Raw genomic sequence first — 14,963 nt, 5'->3', positions numbered from 1 at the left:
TTCCCAAAGCACAGCAATCAGTTCTGACCCTATTCTTGAAGAGTGGTAAGTGCAGCGAGGCAAGATTATTAACTCTTTGTAAGTTTTGTTTATAACATGTTTTAGACTTTGGGACATGAATAATTGCTAGCAGCCTGCAATTCCTCTAGAAAATCAACCGTAATATTGTTAAATTCAAGGATAGTTCAAAGTAAATAATGTGCTCCTGTGTATTTCTCTGTAGGATTAACAGTGGCAGATCTGGTGTTTCCATGGTAAGTTTTCCTGAGGAATAGTTTTTGTATCAACCGATTCTTTATATTAAGGGTTGAAAGGGGAATATTTGTGTGCACTTTGCTTCCATGTGGAAATGTGTTTGGAGGGATGAATTTGTGTTAAACAGTTAATAGGAATCCGCCCCTACAAATAACAACATAATCCTTATGAATCAGTAGAAGAGCTAAGTGGTTTTGGTGCCCGACATCCTCCTTCTTCCCACACACAAGGCCCAGGGCTACCCTGCCAGGAAGTGCAGTATCCATGAGAAGCTCAATGCCATGCTGCTGTATTAAAAGCTGCCTATCTGGCAAGATTTGAAGCTGGGCTGGTGTGTATCCATAGGTGAAATAGCCAAGTAAATTTTGGATTAAGCTAATATTCCTATAACCAGAGAACAGCTTTATGGGGAAGCAATTATCCCATCTGTCCCTAACATGCTTCTCTATGCCAGCTGTGGTTTCTCTTGGAGGAGGGAGCTGGACTTAGACTGTGAACCTAATCTAGATGGGAGCACTGGGTCAGTTCTGAATTTGAATCATGGATTTGAAGCTGGTGTTTTACTTCTCTGAAGATGCTAATTTAATTTTGGCTAATGGAATTTTTTGGTAGCATATGAATTCCTGGAAAAGGAGCAGGCTGCAATTGCAACCCTACCTCAACTGACCACTGAAAAAGATAGAAGTGTCCCATAGCACAAGCTCAGTAGCCTGGGAATTCCTAGCAATCAGAGGAAATAAAATCACCCAGTTTCACCCAGTGCATCCATTTCTGTTGGGCCAATGCAGGCTGCTCTGTCAGCTTTAGTGTTTGCTGTTACACAGACGTGTTACGAGGCATCTGTCAGCTCCATTTCCCATCTGCTCTGTTCTCCAGGTTTGTGTTCATCATGGGGACATCAATAGCATTGGCACTGGGCTCCATGCTGAGGTGGGGAAATTCCAAGTGGAAGGTGCTTAGAAAAATCCTCTGGAGGACTTTTGTGCTAATCCTGCTGGGGATCATAGTTGTGAATCCCAATTACTGCCTTGGACCTTGTGAGTGGAACTTGCTCTCTCATTTCTGTAACTTGTTCCTGCCTCCTTGGCTGGGATGTTGCAAAAACTGTGTCAACAGTTAGATTGTATCTTGTGGAGTGCAGTTCTGCACTGATGCAATTCTCTCTGTAAGACTCTTGTGCCAACCACTGTTGATTGTCTTAGTGACTTTCCCAGGATTATGATGTACAGAAAATTGGGATAGCAGAGTGGAGGTGCAGTAGATCTCAGCTCTCTCTGGAGAAGGGTCACTTTTGTATTTACAACAGAGCCTGTGGCTGCTCCTCTTTCACATTGCTTGCATGTCTTCCAGTGTCCTGGGATAATCTGCGTATTCCAGGGGTGCTCCAGAGGCTGGGATTCACATACCTGGTGGTTGCTGCTCTTGAACTCCTATTTACAAGAGCTGATAGTGGGACCTGGGTGAGTTACATGGGGAGATGACAACTGAACTGATACTGGAGCAGGGGTTTGGAGACTTTGCTCTTGTGAGGGCACAAAGAACACATAAGAAATTATGAGAAAAATGTAACATCTTACTTGACGTGTAGTGCAGTGTGACCTGGCAGAAATGTTGGAGTATGTGCACCCTTCAGTGTCCCAGTCTGCATTTTGTCACATGTAGCTTTATCATATTTAAGGATTTCACCAATCCATTCAGATAGTGCTCAGAAAGAGGCATTCCAAGACACAATGACTTTTCCACTGCCAAGGAAGCCCAGGGACAGGCATCTCTATACTGAATCCTGTAGTCTGCATTTTGTCCAGTTAATTTTGGCAAGGTTTTTTCACAGCAGGGGAAAGTAATACTGCTTTTTAGCCCTTCTAGAGTCTGTTTTCCCAAAAGGCTTTTGTTCTACTCATGAATCAAAATTCCTTTTGACATTTTCCAAGTTAAAAAACATTAAGGGCTTTTGGTTTGGTTTGTTTGTCCCCCCCTGCCCCAAGTAACTAAGTGTCTGGAAATTGTTTGTGAAAATGAAAGGTCTATTGGTAGAACCCAGTTTTGTAATGACAACATCTCCCTCCTGTATCTGGGGATAAAAGACTGCCTGCCAGGAAGTACAGGTTGTCCCCAAGGGCATGGTTTTTACTTGCCAGCTAACACCCCCTCCCTCCATCTCATGCAGGAAGGACGATTTCCTGCTCTGCAGGATATTCTCCCCTACTGGCCACAGTGGCTTTTCATTCTGGTGTTAGAAGCAATTTGGCTCTGCCTGACCTTCTTGTTACCAGTGCCAGATTGTCCCAGGTAAGACCATGCACTCGGACAACTTTCTGTGGGGTATCAGGTTTTTTCTAGTGAGCAGAAGGTACATTTTATTAGCCATAGGGAAAGAATGAAGGGAAGAGCTTTTATGCCAGCAGGGTTAAAGGAAGCATCCATCATGTGAAAAAACTTCCTTTACTTTGGTACCAAAGTACCAGATGTTATACAGCTGATGTCATTCTTCCTTTCTACTTAAAGAAGAGGATTAAAATCTCCCTGAGGTGTGTGTACAGCAATATTATGATCAATGCCACGATCATATGCAATGCCATCAATATGTGCCTCTAGCCCAGGAAAACATCAAGCATTTCGTGTACTGGGTCAGTGGGCAGCTGCTGTGCAGCTGTAGTGTACTAACACTTTGTGCTACAACCTCTTTGCCTCTGTCCTAGGGGCTATATTGGTCCTGGGGGCATTGGGGACTTTGGAAAGTATCCCAACTGCACTGGAGGAGCAGCTGGTTACATTGACCGTTTGCTTCTTGGAGAAAAGCATATGTATCAGCATCCCTCTTCAGGTGTAAGTAGTTTTTGGTTTGCTGTATGTCAGGAGGGGCTTGGGAATGATACGTGCAGGGGGTTTAAGAGAAAGGAGTTTGGTTGCTTGGGTGCCCTGTAACAACTGTTTTCTCTCTAAGGTGACTTACCAAACAACGATGCCATATGATCCAGAAGGGATCCTGGGGACCATAAATAGCATTGTTATGGCATTTTTGGGACTGCAGGTACCTCTTTTTCTTTCTGCCTGCATTCTATAATGGGAAGATTTGAAGGAAACCTGGAAGTGGGGAGGCAACTGGGTGTCTTTACTTAAGCCTGAGACTGGTTCTAACAAAACCTTTTTCAGTGCAATGCTTTCACGATGATTTAGCCTGAGGTGACAGAGAAGTGGAACCTAACATGGCAGTAGCTTGCATTAGATACACCTAGACTTCTCAGGAGTTTTTGTAAGGGATGGACACAAGAAGCTTGCAAAATAGCCACCTGAAATCTTCGTTTTAAGGCTGGGCTTATGCTGGGAGTAGGCTGGCTCTATATGCTGGAAAATAAGGCTGAGACACACAGACTTCACAGCTTCATTGTAAGGGTATTAAAGTTTGCAGCTGTATTTGTTCCCCCTTGCTGACTTTCTGCTTGATGGGAGTGATAGCCATCTTGCATCGATGTGTGCTTACCTTCCCTGACAAGAGAGATGCAGGGGTTCACATTGGTGTTACCAACACCAGAAGCTCACAGCTCACCACTGTTTAAAATATGGCACTTTTTGATGCAGTGCTGGCTTTTCTGACTGTGCAGCAACTGTGAACCAAACTGGAACTTGTGTGCTGGGAAAGGAATGTTACCACATACAGCATTGGGTAAAAATTGATTTGGAATATCTGTGGGGCAGAGCTTGGAACAGAAGTCTGACCCTGAGGAGTGAGTTATCAGGACACATTTCTTAGTGGTGTATGAAAAGGAGCATGTGCTCTGGGCAGGTCAGGGTATGATGGGGTGCTGTGGAGAAGCTTTTGGGGCTGGCTCTGGTGTTGTTCCTTCATGCAATCCTTGCTGAGAGGGATGGAGCTCAAGTTACGTTGTGTTGACCTAATAAAGTTGCTTATCCCCTTCCTCAGTGTTAATACACTAAGAAAGGGAGAAAAGGTGCACCTCTATGGCTGATTGGGTTGCATTTACGTATTTTCCCCTTGTGTGTCCATTCTTTACAAAGAGTCCTCATTCTGAACCTTTCAGCCACTTGGCTGATAGAAATCCCATTCATGGATTAGCACAGTTTGCTGGTGGCAAACATATCTGGTTCTTGAAATGTACTTACATTAATGGGCATTAATTATTCTTTTGCATTCTTTTTATAAGGCAGGAAGAATTACCTTGTTCTACAAAGACCAGCACAAACAAATTATGAGTCGGTTCGTCATATGGGGCATAGTAATGGTAAGTCTGATGGTTGTGTAGCTCTTTAAAAGGCATGGATTTTAATGCAATGCATAGTAATTCTGAAACATGTTGCAGTTATTATATAAACTTTACCAACTTTCTATTTCAGGGAATTATTTCTGCTATCTTGACAAAATGTTCTAAAGAAGAAGGGTTTATTCCAATAAACAAGAACTTATGGTAAGCAAAGAGATGGAATATTTAGTATGATTTTGTTAAAGTACTATTTTAGTTCAGAGGATGTTCTACCTTTTGTACATTGAGATCTGTATCACGTAGTTCTCTAAATATTACTCTTTCTACTGAAAATGTTTGTAGGTCAATATCGTATGTGACAACCACAAGTTGCTTTGCCTTCACCCTCTTATTGCTGATATATTACCTTGTGGATGTCAAGAAATGGTGGTCAGGTGCTCCATTTTTATACCCAGGTCAGTAAAATCACATCAGGAGACATATTCCTTCTAATTCTTTCTGCACTGATATTATCCTTTTGTTTTCTGCACTTCTCTTGTCTGTAAAAGAGCAGGGATTTAGTCTGAGGTAACCTGAAAGATTCCAGAATGATTAAGTTGAGGGGAACATTTGCATAGAACTGGGACACTTGAGGCCAGATATTTAGGAGAGAGGAACAATCAATTCCTTAAATGAGGGCTGAAAGCTGCTATTGCCCAATGACTGTTCTCAGTTTGGTCTCAAGTCAAGGTCCCAGTGAACAGCTGCCTAGTACCAAGCAAAATACCACAACCGTTCGAAGTTGGTTTGGAAGGGACTGCTGAGACTTGTGTAACCTAATGGGAAACTCAAAGGGCTGTCAACAGAGTAATACCACTTCTGAAGATGTGGAAAATGAAATCCCCTGGGCAGCTGTGTAGGTTGTGTCTCTGTGATTTTAGATAAGCGTGTTTCCCAAAGTATCCCACTGTGGTTTTAACCACACTGGGCACACAACAAACATGAGTAGAGAATACAAAGCCACAGCAGAGGGGACCTTTCAGCAGCTTTGGTCTCTGGTGTCTGGACAGGAAAATAGGCAGGGTGACAGCAGGGTATCATACCTCCTACCAGAAACCCCAGAGCTTTGAAGGACAGTCAGCGTTTGTTTGTAAAGGCAGCAGATCTGACCAGCTTGGTTGGCACTCGTCCACCCTGAAAACAGTAACTGTTACTATTCTCCTCATTAATCTAATTGCAGCATACTGATTTGGTTGTATTTTCAATTTAGCACAGAGGTTATTTGTATTTCTTTTCAATAAATGTTTTAGGGGAGAGAACCCCTCAGACTGTATTTGAAAACAGTGCATGGCATCTTTGGAGCAAATGACATTAGCTGCTGTTGTCTTGGTGCCTCTCTTTTGTAAGCCTGGCACACCTCTGTCTGCTTGCTCTGAAGCAAGCCCATACCTCCTTTTTCAGATGGTATGACCTGTGCTTCCTTTCAGGAATGAATTCAATCCTGGTCTACATTGGACACCAAGTGTTTGCAAACTACTTCCCTTTTAAGTGGAAGATGCAAGACAGTCAATCCCACGCAGAGCATCTGACTCAAAACCTCATTGCAACAACTCTTTGGGTCGTAATATCATATATACTTTACAGGAGAAGGATATTCTGGAAAATCTGATAGAGGTGGTCAAGGTGTAGCAGGCTTAGATTCTGATGAGGCAAGTGGATTAGCCTGAAATATGGTGGATTAGCCTGAAATATTGCGACTCAGGCTGTATTACTAAAAAGGGATACTAGTTCAAGTTTACAGTGCCATGGAAGTTGTCATCAAGACTTTTATGTGACTTAAGGGACAGTATTTTACTATTTAGCAAAAACTTACTAGTCTACTACAGTTGCTCTCTGTTTTCTAAGTATTTTACTGATCTCCCTCCTTCATATAGAGAAGCTGAACATACCATAACAGTTGGGCAGTCTAAGACACCCTGATGGTGTTCATGAAAGGAACTGCAAGGGATGGGGTGGTGACTGCAAAGGGTTGCCAGAATGGGCCAGTAGTAACAGTCCCTGCATGTGACACAGAACCCCCTAACTCAGGTGGTCTGGGGTTTGTATATATCCTTGGCACCTCTTGCATGCCTGTGCCCCTCTGGCACACATTTAACTTGGCCAGTGACTATCTGGGAAAGCTAAGGGGCACTTCTATGTCACAGCCTGGTGGTGCTCTCAGCTGATCATGCTTCATTATATTCTTACCATTTGGTCTTCGACCAAACCCTTAGGGTTTTGGATCCTGCTGAAGCCCAAAATCTCTTCTATTGGCTTATTAATCAGCAGGCTGCTCCTACAGGTACAGCAGCCCATCTGTGCATGTTCCGGGCCTTTGTGTAACACACCTCTTGCATGGACAAGGTCCAAGTTTCATGTGCTACACTCTAGGAGTGCAGAAAGGCCATTTCCTATTGACTTTATAATCACTTGGGTATCACCAAATTTAAATCAAAACAATCCTCTTTCTACGTGAATTTATTTAAGGACCCTAATCTGAAAACCAGCAATACAGGTAGAATTCGCTGAAAAGGAAGAGCTAACAGACCAATTCAATAGTTTTTGGAAATTCACTCATGCTGTGATTTCCAAACTAGTGCTAATAAAAAACCTGAAATACCTTGCTATGTTCTCTGTGTATGTATAAAGATGGAAAGAACTACAACACACACTTTAGTATAATGCTATGGGAAAAATCCCAAAATAAATAGGATATTACAAAGACTTCTTAAACAAAGTTTTATTTATAAAGTTTGATCGCATAAGAAAACCAAGCAGTGAACAAACACTGAGTAGTGTTTGTGTATTGCAGAACCTGTAACTTACAGGGAACTTCTTGACCCTCTGAAGAAGAGATTTCCCACTGCTCTGCTGCTTATTCATACAAAGAAGAGCTTTCCCCTCTCTCCATAAAAGCCATTGCATCAGGATGCAGTCCATTCAAGCAAGAGTCTGCAGCAGCAGTATTTTCTCATTAATGCAGAACCTATGCAAGACCACCATGAGATTTTCCCCACAGCGCGAGACCTGGCGCTCCATGGCCAGGCGGAAGTCTTCCTTCACTCCTTTAGTTATACCCCGGGTAACTGTGTGGTGCCTTAAGCCATGAAGGAAAAAGAGACAGACAAAATCAAATCATGGTTATCTAGTGAACTCCAGTCATTTAAAAGGTACTGCAGTGTCACTTACTATATATTTACAGTCCATAGCTGAGTTTATATAATGAGAGTAAAAGAGCCTGTGCTATGCTATTTTTAAAAAATCATGTGTTCAGTAGCTTACAAGTCTTTCAACAGTTAGAAGCTGCATAAAAGTCTATGTTCTCACTGCTTTGACTATGACTGCTGAAGGGGGAAATAATATCACTCTTTTGGATAACAAGAAAATCTATTCTCTTAACCCAGCAAGTACAGAGTTCTCCTTGCTTGGGGAAAGAATTTTTTTTTCCTCTCTACCTTTGCTGCCCAGGCCACTTCTTCCCTGTAATCACTTCTATAAATGGCTGGGGTTGAAAGAAGAGTGAAAAGATGAACTTGCATTCTCTGGAGCACAGGTGCCACCATAAAGAGCAGAGGGCATCTTCTACCAATATCAAAGTGCAGGAAGGAGCTTTATAATCCTGTGGGCACTGATAACGCTGTGACTAATGAAAGGCACAGTGAACCCTTCACAAAACCCAGATCAAGCCAGGCTGTGAGTCTGCATCAGTAGAAGCCAACTCTTATGAAGATACTAGACACAAGGTAAGGGGTTACATTTATTCTGAGCACAAGTGCAGGACTTATTTTCAAACAGAACAAAGGTCCAGCTGAGCAAGCTAAAGCTGGGGAAACTTATGGGATATTCCCCTGTTAAAGGCCGTTTTTTTGAACAGTTCTTTGTCCTCATGCTGGCCTCGACACCTAAATCTTTTCTTTAAAACAATGTTCTGCAGCACCAAAGCACTTTACTTGCACTGGTCCAGAACTGGCTAAGTAAGATCAAGACTTTGTAACATCTACCTGCAAGCCCTACTTGGGAAGGGGAGAAAAAGATATGCCCTGAAATGAGAGCCTTAACACTACTGAAGGAACCAGCATGAATTAATTTAGAGAGAAAAGCATAATGCTAATACTGAGACAAGTCCTGAGTCATGGGTAAGAAGGGAAGAGCTGGCCCGAACCCAGCAAGCTCACTGAAAGACAGAAAGAAATTAAAAAATAAAGGGTGAGGGCATCTGTGCCAATCCAGAGATGCTGGAAACAAGAAAGGGAAACATCTCAGAATTACTCTCACCAACAATACCACCCAACTTTCATGTAAATAAAGAAGTCTGGCATTTGAGAAGAGACTTCTCTGCCAAAACAGTAGAGACCTTTGCAACACATGGAAAAGGCAAAGAGGAGACTAGCCCTGGAGCCTCCTGGGCAATTCCTGGGTGAACTAAGTGAAGCAAACCTGCACTGAAAACCCTCCAGCACATTCAGAGGTTATGGGCTAAGTCCTGTTACCAGTCTTTATTGTCTTAAACATTGCTGGCAGCCAAGTGCTATGGTCAGTTACAGCCTAATGGAGAATATGCAACCTACAGCTACTGAGCGAGCCAACAGCACTTTGGAAGATGTGTCTTATATTATGGCTGGAAAACACAAAACAGAATTCAGAACAACCTAAATGAAGAAAAGTTGCTACAAATGGATCCAGGAACCAGGATCTTGAAAATAAAGGGTTATGCTTTTGCTAATATATGACTGAACATCAGTAAAACTTTGGAGGATTTCTAAGTTATTGTTTAAATTCAATAGCAATTACTAAATTGAAAGGACACGGATACTGGCAACTTATGGGAAAAAGAAAAATAAATGTTATAATAGAACAACATGGTTTGCCAGGCAATGTAGGCACAAATGAAGAAATAAAAAAAAAGATAAATATTGAGTAACAAATTGCTGAAAACCATGGGCAGTAAAACATGTTGACAAAACACAGCACACTATGAGCGGGGTTTTTCCACTTGGTACCTGTCAGCAGTCTGTATGCTGGGCTGTAGCACAGGTATGAATTCCTGCTGCAGTAACCCCATGGGAGGGCTAGAAGTCCTTTAAGAAACAGCAAATAGCAGCATTCAAACACCCACACACCAACTCCCCCTCTGGTGCAAAACAACTCTCCAAAAAAAGGAGTAACAAAAACCTAGGGTGAGCTCACACAGCAGTATGACCACCGAGCAGCCAAAGGGGTGCAGGACTCTAACAGCATCAAACATGCACATATCCCCAGATTTCATTGCAAGGCTGTTCTACACTTGTGGTCTAACTATATACACATATTTTTGGACAGTTACACCAAGAGAAAGGACAGCATCAAGTGCAAAACCAATACACAGTTGTCATACGATGAACTGTCACAGCTCTTCCAAGGAAGCACATTAGTCAGAAAAGATTTAATCAGAGGAGCGCTGCAGATATCACAGCTTCCCTCCAGAGCTGGCAAGAGCATGTCAGCAAACTGGGAGAGCCCACAGCTTGGAGTTAAGGGATTTGCTGCTGAGCCCAAGCCGAGTGCATGCACAGTGGGTATCGGCCAGGTTGAGTACATGGCGGTGTTCGTTAAAGGTTGCCCAAGTATCTTTTCATTAGCCCACAGATGGCCTTTTCCACCTTTACAAATCCTAACTGCATACAAAAACAGCTGTTAGAGCATGGCACAATGCCAGAGCACAACTGCCCACTCAGAGCAACCTCCTATTTGTGACCAGGGCCACATGAACTAACCACCAAAAGCTGTCTCAGGTGAAAAACACTTTGTCTTCTCCGGGAAGTTAAATTCTTATCTCTGTGTGCTATCTAGAATAAGTTAATAACCTAACAGGTCCAGCCTGGAGCAACACCACACCTAAGAAGAAGAGAAAGGAGAAATTTGGTATATAGGAGACAGGTCTAGTTTCTTAATCTAAGTCTCTTATAATGTCACTTAAGTCTTATTAGGCACCCAAGTAGTGAGTGCACCACTGACCCCTAGAAATGCTACGAAGGGAGCAGAGAAGCAAAACTCGCACTTAGATTCCTGAAGTACTGAGTTAGGTGCCTACCTTCAGATGTCACAGGTGGGCATTTGGGTTAGTATCTACAGTTTTTTAATAGATATGGATGGAGAGCTATGCTTATAAGAGTCAAATAAAGATGGGACATTTAACACTCTAATACAGCTACAATAATCTGAAATAAAATAGCCACAAAAATTACTCAATTAAATGAGATAATTTTTCAAGAGTTCTTGGCATGAGTAAGTCCAGTAGTTGCAAAAATGGACACGGGAAACGGAAAATACACAGGACCAGCAGGATGTTTTTGGCCCCACAGTGGCAGATGTTTGCAAAAGGGATTCTGTGCAATTGTGTCTTCACTACTGTTTGCAAGATCTGCAGTTAGAACTAAGCATACCCATGTGCACAGAGTAAAAATTACACTTTCAAGATACTTTGTTTCACTTCAAACCAACCTTCTCTGTCCCCAGAGAATGTGATGAGAATTTGACTCAAAGGAAGGGCACAGCTTTCAGATCAAGTTTATGCAATTTGGTAGGCTACGATTAGATTAACTAGAGTAAGATTTATCAAAAAGAGGAGCAAGATATTAAGCAGCAATTTCCTGCATATTGCTCTTTTCCTCTTTAGCCTCACCAGCTAACACTGCCCCTACTGACATGTATATAAGATAAACTGTGAAACTTGGCTTGTCCAGAAGGGAGTTCAAAGGCACTTAGTGGTGCTGGATTCAAAGCTCATTGAACAAATCTTGTTAACACCACAAACAGAATGAGTTGGCTGTACCACCAGTTAAAACCAAAAGCATGGACCTTCTCATTCCCACAGTGGATGCAAGCAAAGGGAAAGGTTACAAACTGTATATATATTTTGCAGAACTCAACTATAAGTCTGTGGACTACCAAGGTCTTACTTCATCTTTTGAAAAATCACACTACAATTTGCTTTACTGAGTTCAGAAAAATGAGTATAATTTCCTGTGAAGTATAAGGTACTTAGAAAAAAGTACTGGAAGAATGTGGAATTCACCTGGGGAGAAAATGCCCTGTAAGTCATCAAACAAAAAGCAGTCCTTATAAAAGACATATAATATCTGAAATACATTTCCCATCCATTAAGATGCAGGACTGCTACACTTACGGTGACGAAAGATCAGACAAAGGAACAACTGCTTTATCTTTGGCCTGTTGTGGCAAACTCTGAGTCTTTCTGAGCATGAATGAACAGCATCTGAGCTGCGTCTGCTAATTCATGGGAGGATGGTGCAGCAGCTCATCCAGAACTGGTGATAGCTCTGAAAGATGTAAGCAGTCTGCAGATACTGAGCCTACCAACCATTGTCCCAGGAAACAGGGCTACACTTGCACACTCTATCAAAAACCCCAGCTGGGGGAGACTGTGAGCTAACCAGGTCAACACTGTTGGGGTGACACCATCCCTGGGCGTCACAGCCAGTCCAGCTAAAAAATATCCGTGGTACCAGGGGAGTAGACATCATCTCTGATCAGTGGCCTACGCCCTGAACTATCCCTTCCATCAGCTCTCTGATGAAGTGCTTCCAGCCCTACACAGCCACATAAAAGACACTGTACACAGCTTTTCCAGCTGGACAGAATATTTGACTGTTTTGGCTCAATAAGGACAAGGAAATGGACCTGTCTTCTACAAGCCCTTCCATCATTCAGGAAACATCACTGATCAAAAGGAGGTCAAAGAGAGATTCTGTCCTGCTACAAACACTTCTTGCTACCTCCTTGCTGACTGGGGGGGTCAGAACAGAAAGTAACCACTGCCACACCAATCAAAGGGAGCCAAGAGAAACAGCGCTGAACTGTTGCAATGAAATGGAGACAGCAGGTAAGAAGTTACCAGATGGAGTCTTCAGTGCTAAGCCCTCTTGCTGGCAAAGCTTATTACTTAACACCATATGTGGTGCAGCATGCCCTGAAGCTTGTTTTCATACAGCTGGTTACAAGCAGTGAGATATGGCAAGGGTAAGAGTTTGAAAATCTAGAGCTCAAAAGAGAAAATTCTCCATCACGTAATTAAGCATTTGAATTTCTACTTTTCCTTTAATTACACCTAGTATCTCATTTTTGTGTTGGTTACCTTGAAATTTGGAAAAACCATTTACTATTTAAAATTTGGATCCCCTTGTCTGATGTTAGGCTCCCATTTCGAAAACTTCAGCCCATTTCTAGTTAGTGAATAGCCAGAATACACTGACCTAAAGTGGAATTTCAACAAGCTTTAAGCAGTCCCCCTCTTAGGAAGGAAAATATTACAGGTTCTCATAAACAAAGAGGATATTTCAAAATATTCTGCCACTAAAACCCTGCAGCAGATAGTTTACTTGTTCAAGACCGAACAAGTAAAAACACCTAGAAAATTAATCCAAATTATTAATTTACTTCAGGATCTCGTAATAAGCTAAGCAGAATAAGATGACCTGCTAGTTCTAACAGAAAGGTTACTGGAGTGTAGCTGGAGTGCAGTTTAACTTATATTTTATACCAAAGTTTTTCATCATTCAGTGGTCTTTCATAATTTTGTTTTTCTCCTCAACATTACTCTTCAGCAAAATTAGTCCAAACACCTTGCACACATGCCTAATTATTTGAAGAATTCCTCCAAAGTGCAAGGGTCTGTTTGAAAGAGCACAACTGTAATCACTTTAATATCAATCACTCTAAAGCGAATGCCACACTCAGAAATAAAGTCCTGTAAAAGCAGGATTTTAAAACTGAAGAACCCCCAAAAAGAACACACAGATCAGCAGGAGAGTCAGAAAAAGAAACTCACGGCCTTGTTTGAACTCCTTAAATTTAAGCTCAAAGACATGACAAACTATCCAGAAGATAACATGAAAGCAAAGACAACCAGAACATACTCCCTTTTTTTTTTTGGCCAAAGAAAACAGTAAATGCTTTTTTATCCTTACTTGATCAACATTGCTTGATTTGGCAGCAGTTCCAGATGAATTTTCCCTCCTTCCTGTGTTCTTAAATAAGCAAATTCCTCCAACATATCAATATCTGAAGAAAACGTTAAAGATTTGAGTAGGGAAACAATGATAGAGAACATTCTTTCTTAGCCTCACATCTGAAGCCACATTGCTGAAAGGAGAGTCAAACTCAAAAGCTATTGAAGTACCTCATTATTAAAAGTGATAGAGAAGATCACAGCATGTATTCCTAATCCTCCACAAACAGATGAGAAATGGCTTTTTAAAGTGAAGAACACATCCGTTCGTTTCTTTTCTTTGTTTCTTCATATGTAGACAGAGGTAAAGAAAATTGACCTCAAAATTCCATGGGTTTCACTTCCTTCTCCTGCACTGCAGGTTACGAAAGCAGTGCAAACTGATGCTGGACCTGAAGCAAGTGCCACCACGGTAGCACATATCACACTTTTTGTTTTCTCTTTTGATCCCTTACTTAGCTGCTTGTTGGGGTTTTTTTCCTTTCCTTTAACACCAGAGCTTATTTAGTTGCCTCGGACAGGAGTTAGACCCCCTTGCTTCCTGAGGCCCATGGCTGCATGTAAACTGTCCATTTGTGTGTATGCTGATCAAAATTGATGTCAGATATCTGAATAGATAAATCAGACATGCTTTGCATGGACTTTGACATAGCTCATTATCTTACTCAACCCAAACATGTTACCCACAGAAAGCATTTCACAAACAAGAGCCAAAATCATTCAACCCTGAAGCACAGGTAGGTAGTGCTTTGTCTTTTTTGTTACCAGCCTTGTATATAATGCCCTGTACTTCTTAATGAAGAGATTTCTGTCACTTGCATAAGCAGCCTGAGCTGCTGCTGTTGTTCTGAATGGAAGTGCAATGGCAGTGTACTTAAGGGTAGTCTCTAGTGCCAGGGCAGGTGACAGGAGGCATACTTACAGTCCATTGTGTATTGCAGCCTACTACAAGAGGCTTTCATGGTATGAAAATAAATACAGAATATGATTCAGGGAAAGAGCTGCTGTTGAAACTAACAGCTTTTTCAACACTACAGCACAGGATGTGAAAGACATTCTTGTTCAGAGAAAGGATACTTGTGACATAGTTGAAAAAATTCTCATACTGGAAGTTTCCTTGCTGGCAGATTTTGTTGATGGCTTTCAGGAACAAGTTCTCACCCCTTGGCCACTCATGCTGAAGCAGAACAACTACGTGGCCCAGCGCCATATCATCTCTGCTGTCTGTGAAAGCTCTGAGCTTCAGGGAAAAGAATTACATTCAGACAATCAGGAAATACATGTTGCTTTCAAAAACATACAGGATTCATCTCACCTACATCTGTGCAAATACAGACATTCTTTAGAAGTATATATTAAAGCAGAATGAAATACGCTTCTAAAGTAGGTTGGAAATTTCCAGCTAAAATACCAAATCCTCTCCACTGACCTGTAAGAGAAGTCTGAATAGAGACAAATATTTT

The 14,963-nt window shown here is 41.8% G+C and overlaps 2 protein-coding genes across 11 annotated transcripts in view; one reads left to right on the top strand and one right to left on the bottom strand.

Moving 5' to 3' along the window:
- Positions 1-7,433, top strand: part of HGSNAT (heparan-alpha-glucosaminide N-acetyltransferase) — a gene marked incomplete at its 5' end in the record, with an annotated part of 26,894 nt that extends 19,461 nt beyond the window's left edge. For 5 of the 6 annotated variants that reach the window (XM_082282043.1, XM_082282042.1, XM_082282044.1 and 2 more), the window contains 10 exons: positions 224-254; positions 1,132-1,292; positions 1,606-1,715; positions 2,423-2,544; positions 2,955-3,081; positions 3,200-3,286; positions 4,419-4,496; positions 4,609-4,679; positions 4,818-4,930; positions 5,942-7,031. In XM_082282043.1, the coding sequence (XP_082138169.1) occupies positions 224-254; positions 1,132-1,292; positions 1,606-1,715; positions 2,423-2,544; positions 2,955-3,081; positions 3,200-3,286; positions 4,419-4,496; positions 4,609-4,679; positions 4,818-4,930; positions 5,942-6,123 (1,082 nt within the window). In that variant the 3' untranslated portion in view covers positions 6,124-7,031. Of the gene's footprint in view, positions 1-223; positions 255-1,131; positions 1,293-1,605; positions 1,716-2,422; positions 2,545-2,954; positions 3,082-3,199; positions 3,287-4,418; positions 4,497-4,608; positions 4,680-4,817; positions 4,931-5,941; positions 7,032-7,305 lie in introns of those variants that run through there. The other variant, XM_082282041.1, reaches the window with a different exon arrangement.
- The window catches only part of INTS10 (integrator complex subunit 10), a gene marked incomplete at its 3' end in the record, with an annotated part of 20,985 nt that continues 13,455 nt past the window's right edge, over positions 7,434-14,963 (bottom strand). For 3 of the 5 annotated variants that reach the window (XM_082282030.1, XM_082282031.1, XM_082282032.1), the window contains 3 exons: positions 14,578-14,740; positions 13,460-13,553; positions 7,434-7,590 (listed from right to left, as the gene is read on the bottom strand). In XM_082282030.1, the coding sequence (XP_082138156.1) occupies positions 7,434-7,590; positions 13,460-13,553; positions 14,578-14,740 (414 nt within the window). Of the gene's footprint in view, positions 7,591-9,493; positions 9,572-13,459; positions 13,554-14,577; positions 14,741-14,963 lie in introns of all 5 variants that reach the window. The other 2 variants (XM_082282033.1, XM_082282034.1) reach the window with 1 other exon arrangement.

Source organism: Coloeus monedula, assembly GCF_965178545.1.
Source record: "Coloeus monedula genome assembly, chromosome: 5".
Classification (NCBI taxonomy): domain Eukaryota; kingdom Metazoa; phylum Chordata; class Aves; order Passeriformes; family Corvidae; genus Coloeus; species Coloeus monedula.
The sequence above is the reverse complement of the archived record's forward strand: the minus strand, read 5'-3'. Positions and strand labels throughout refer to the sequence as shown.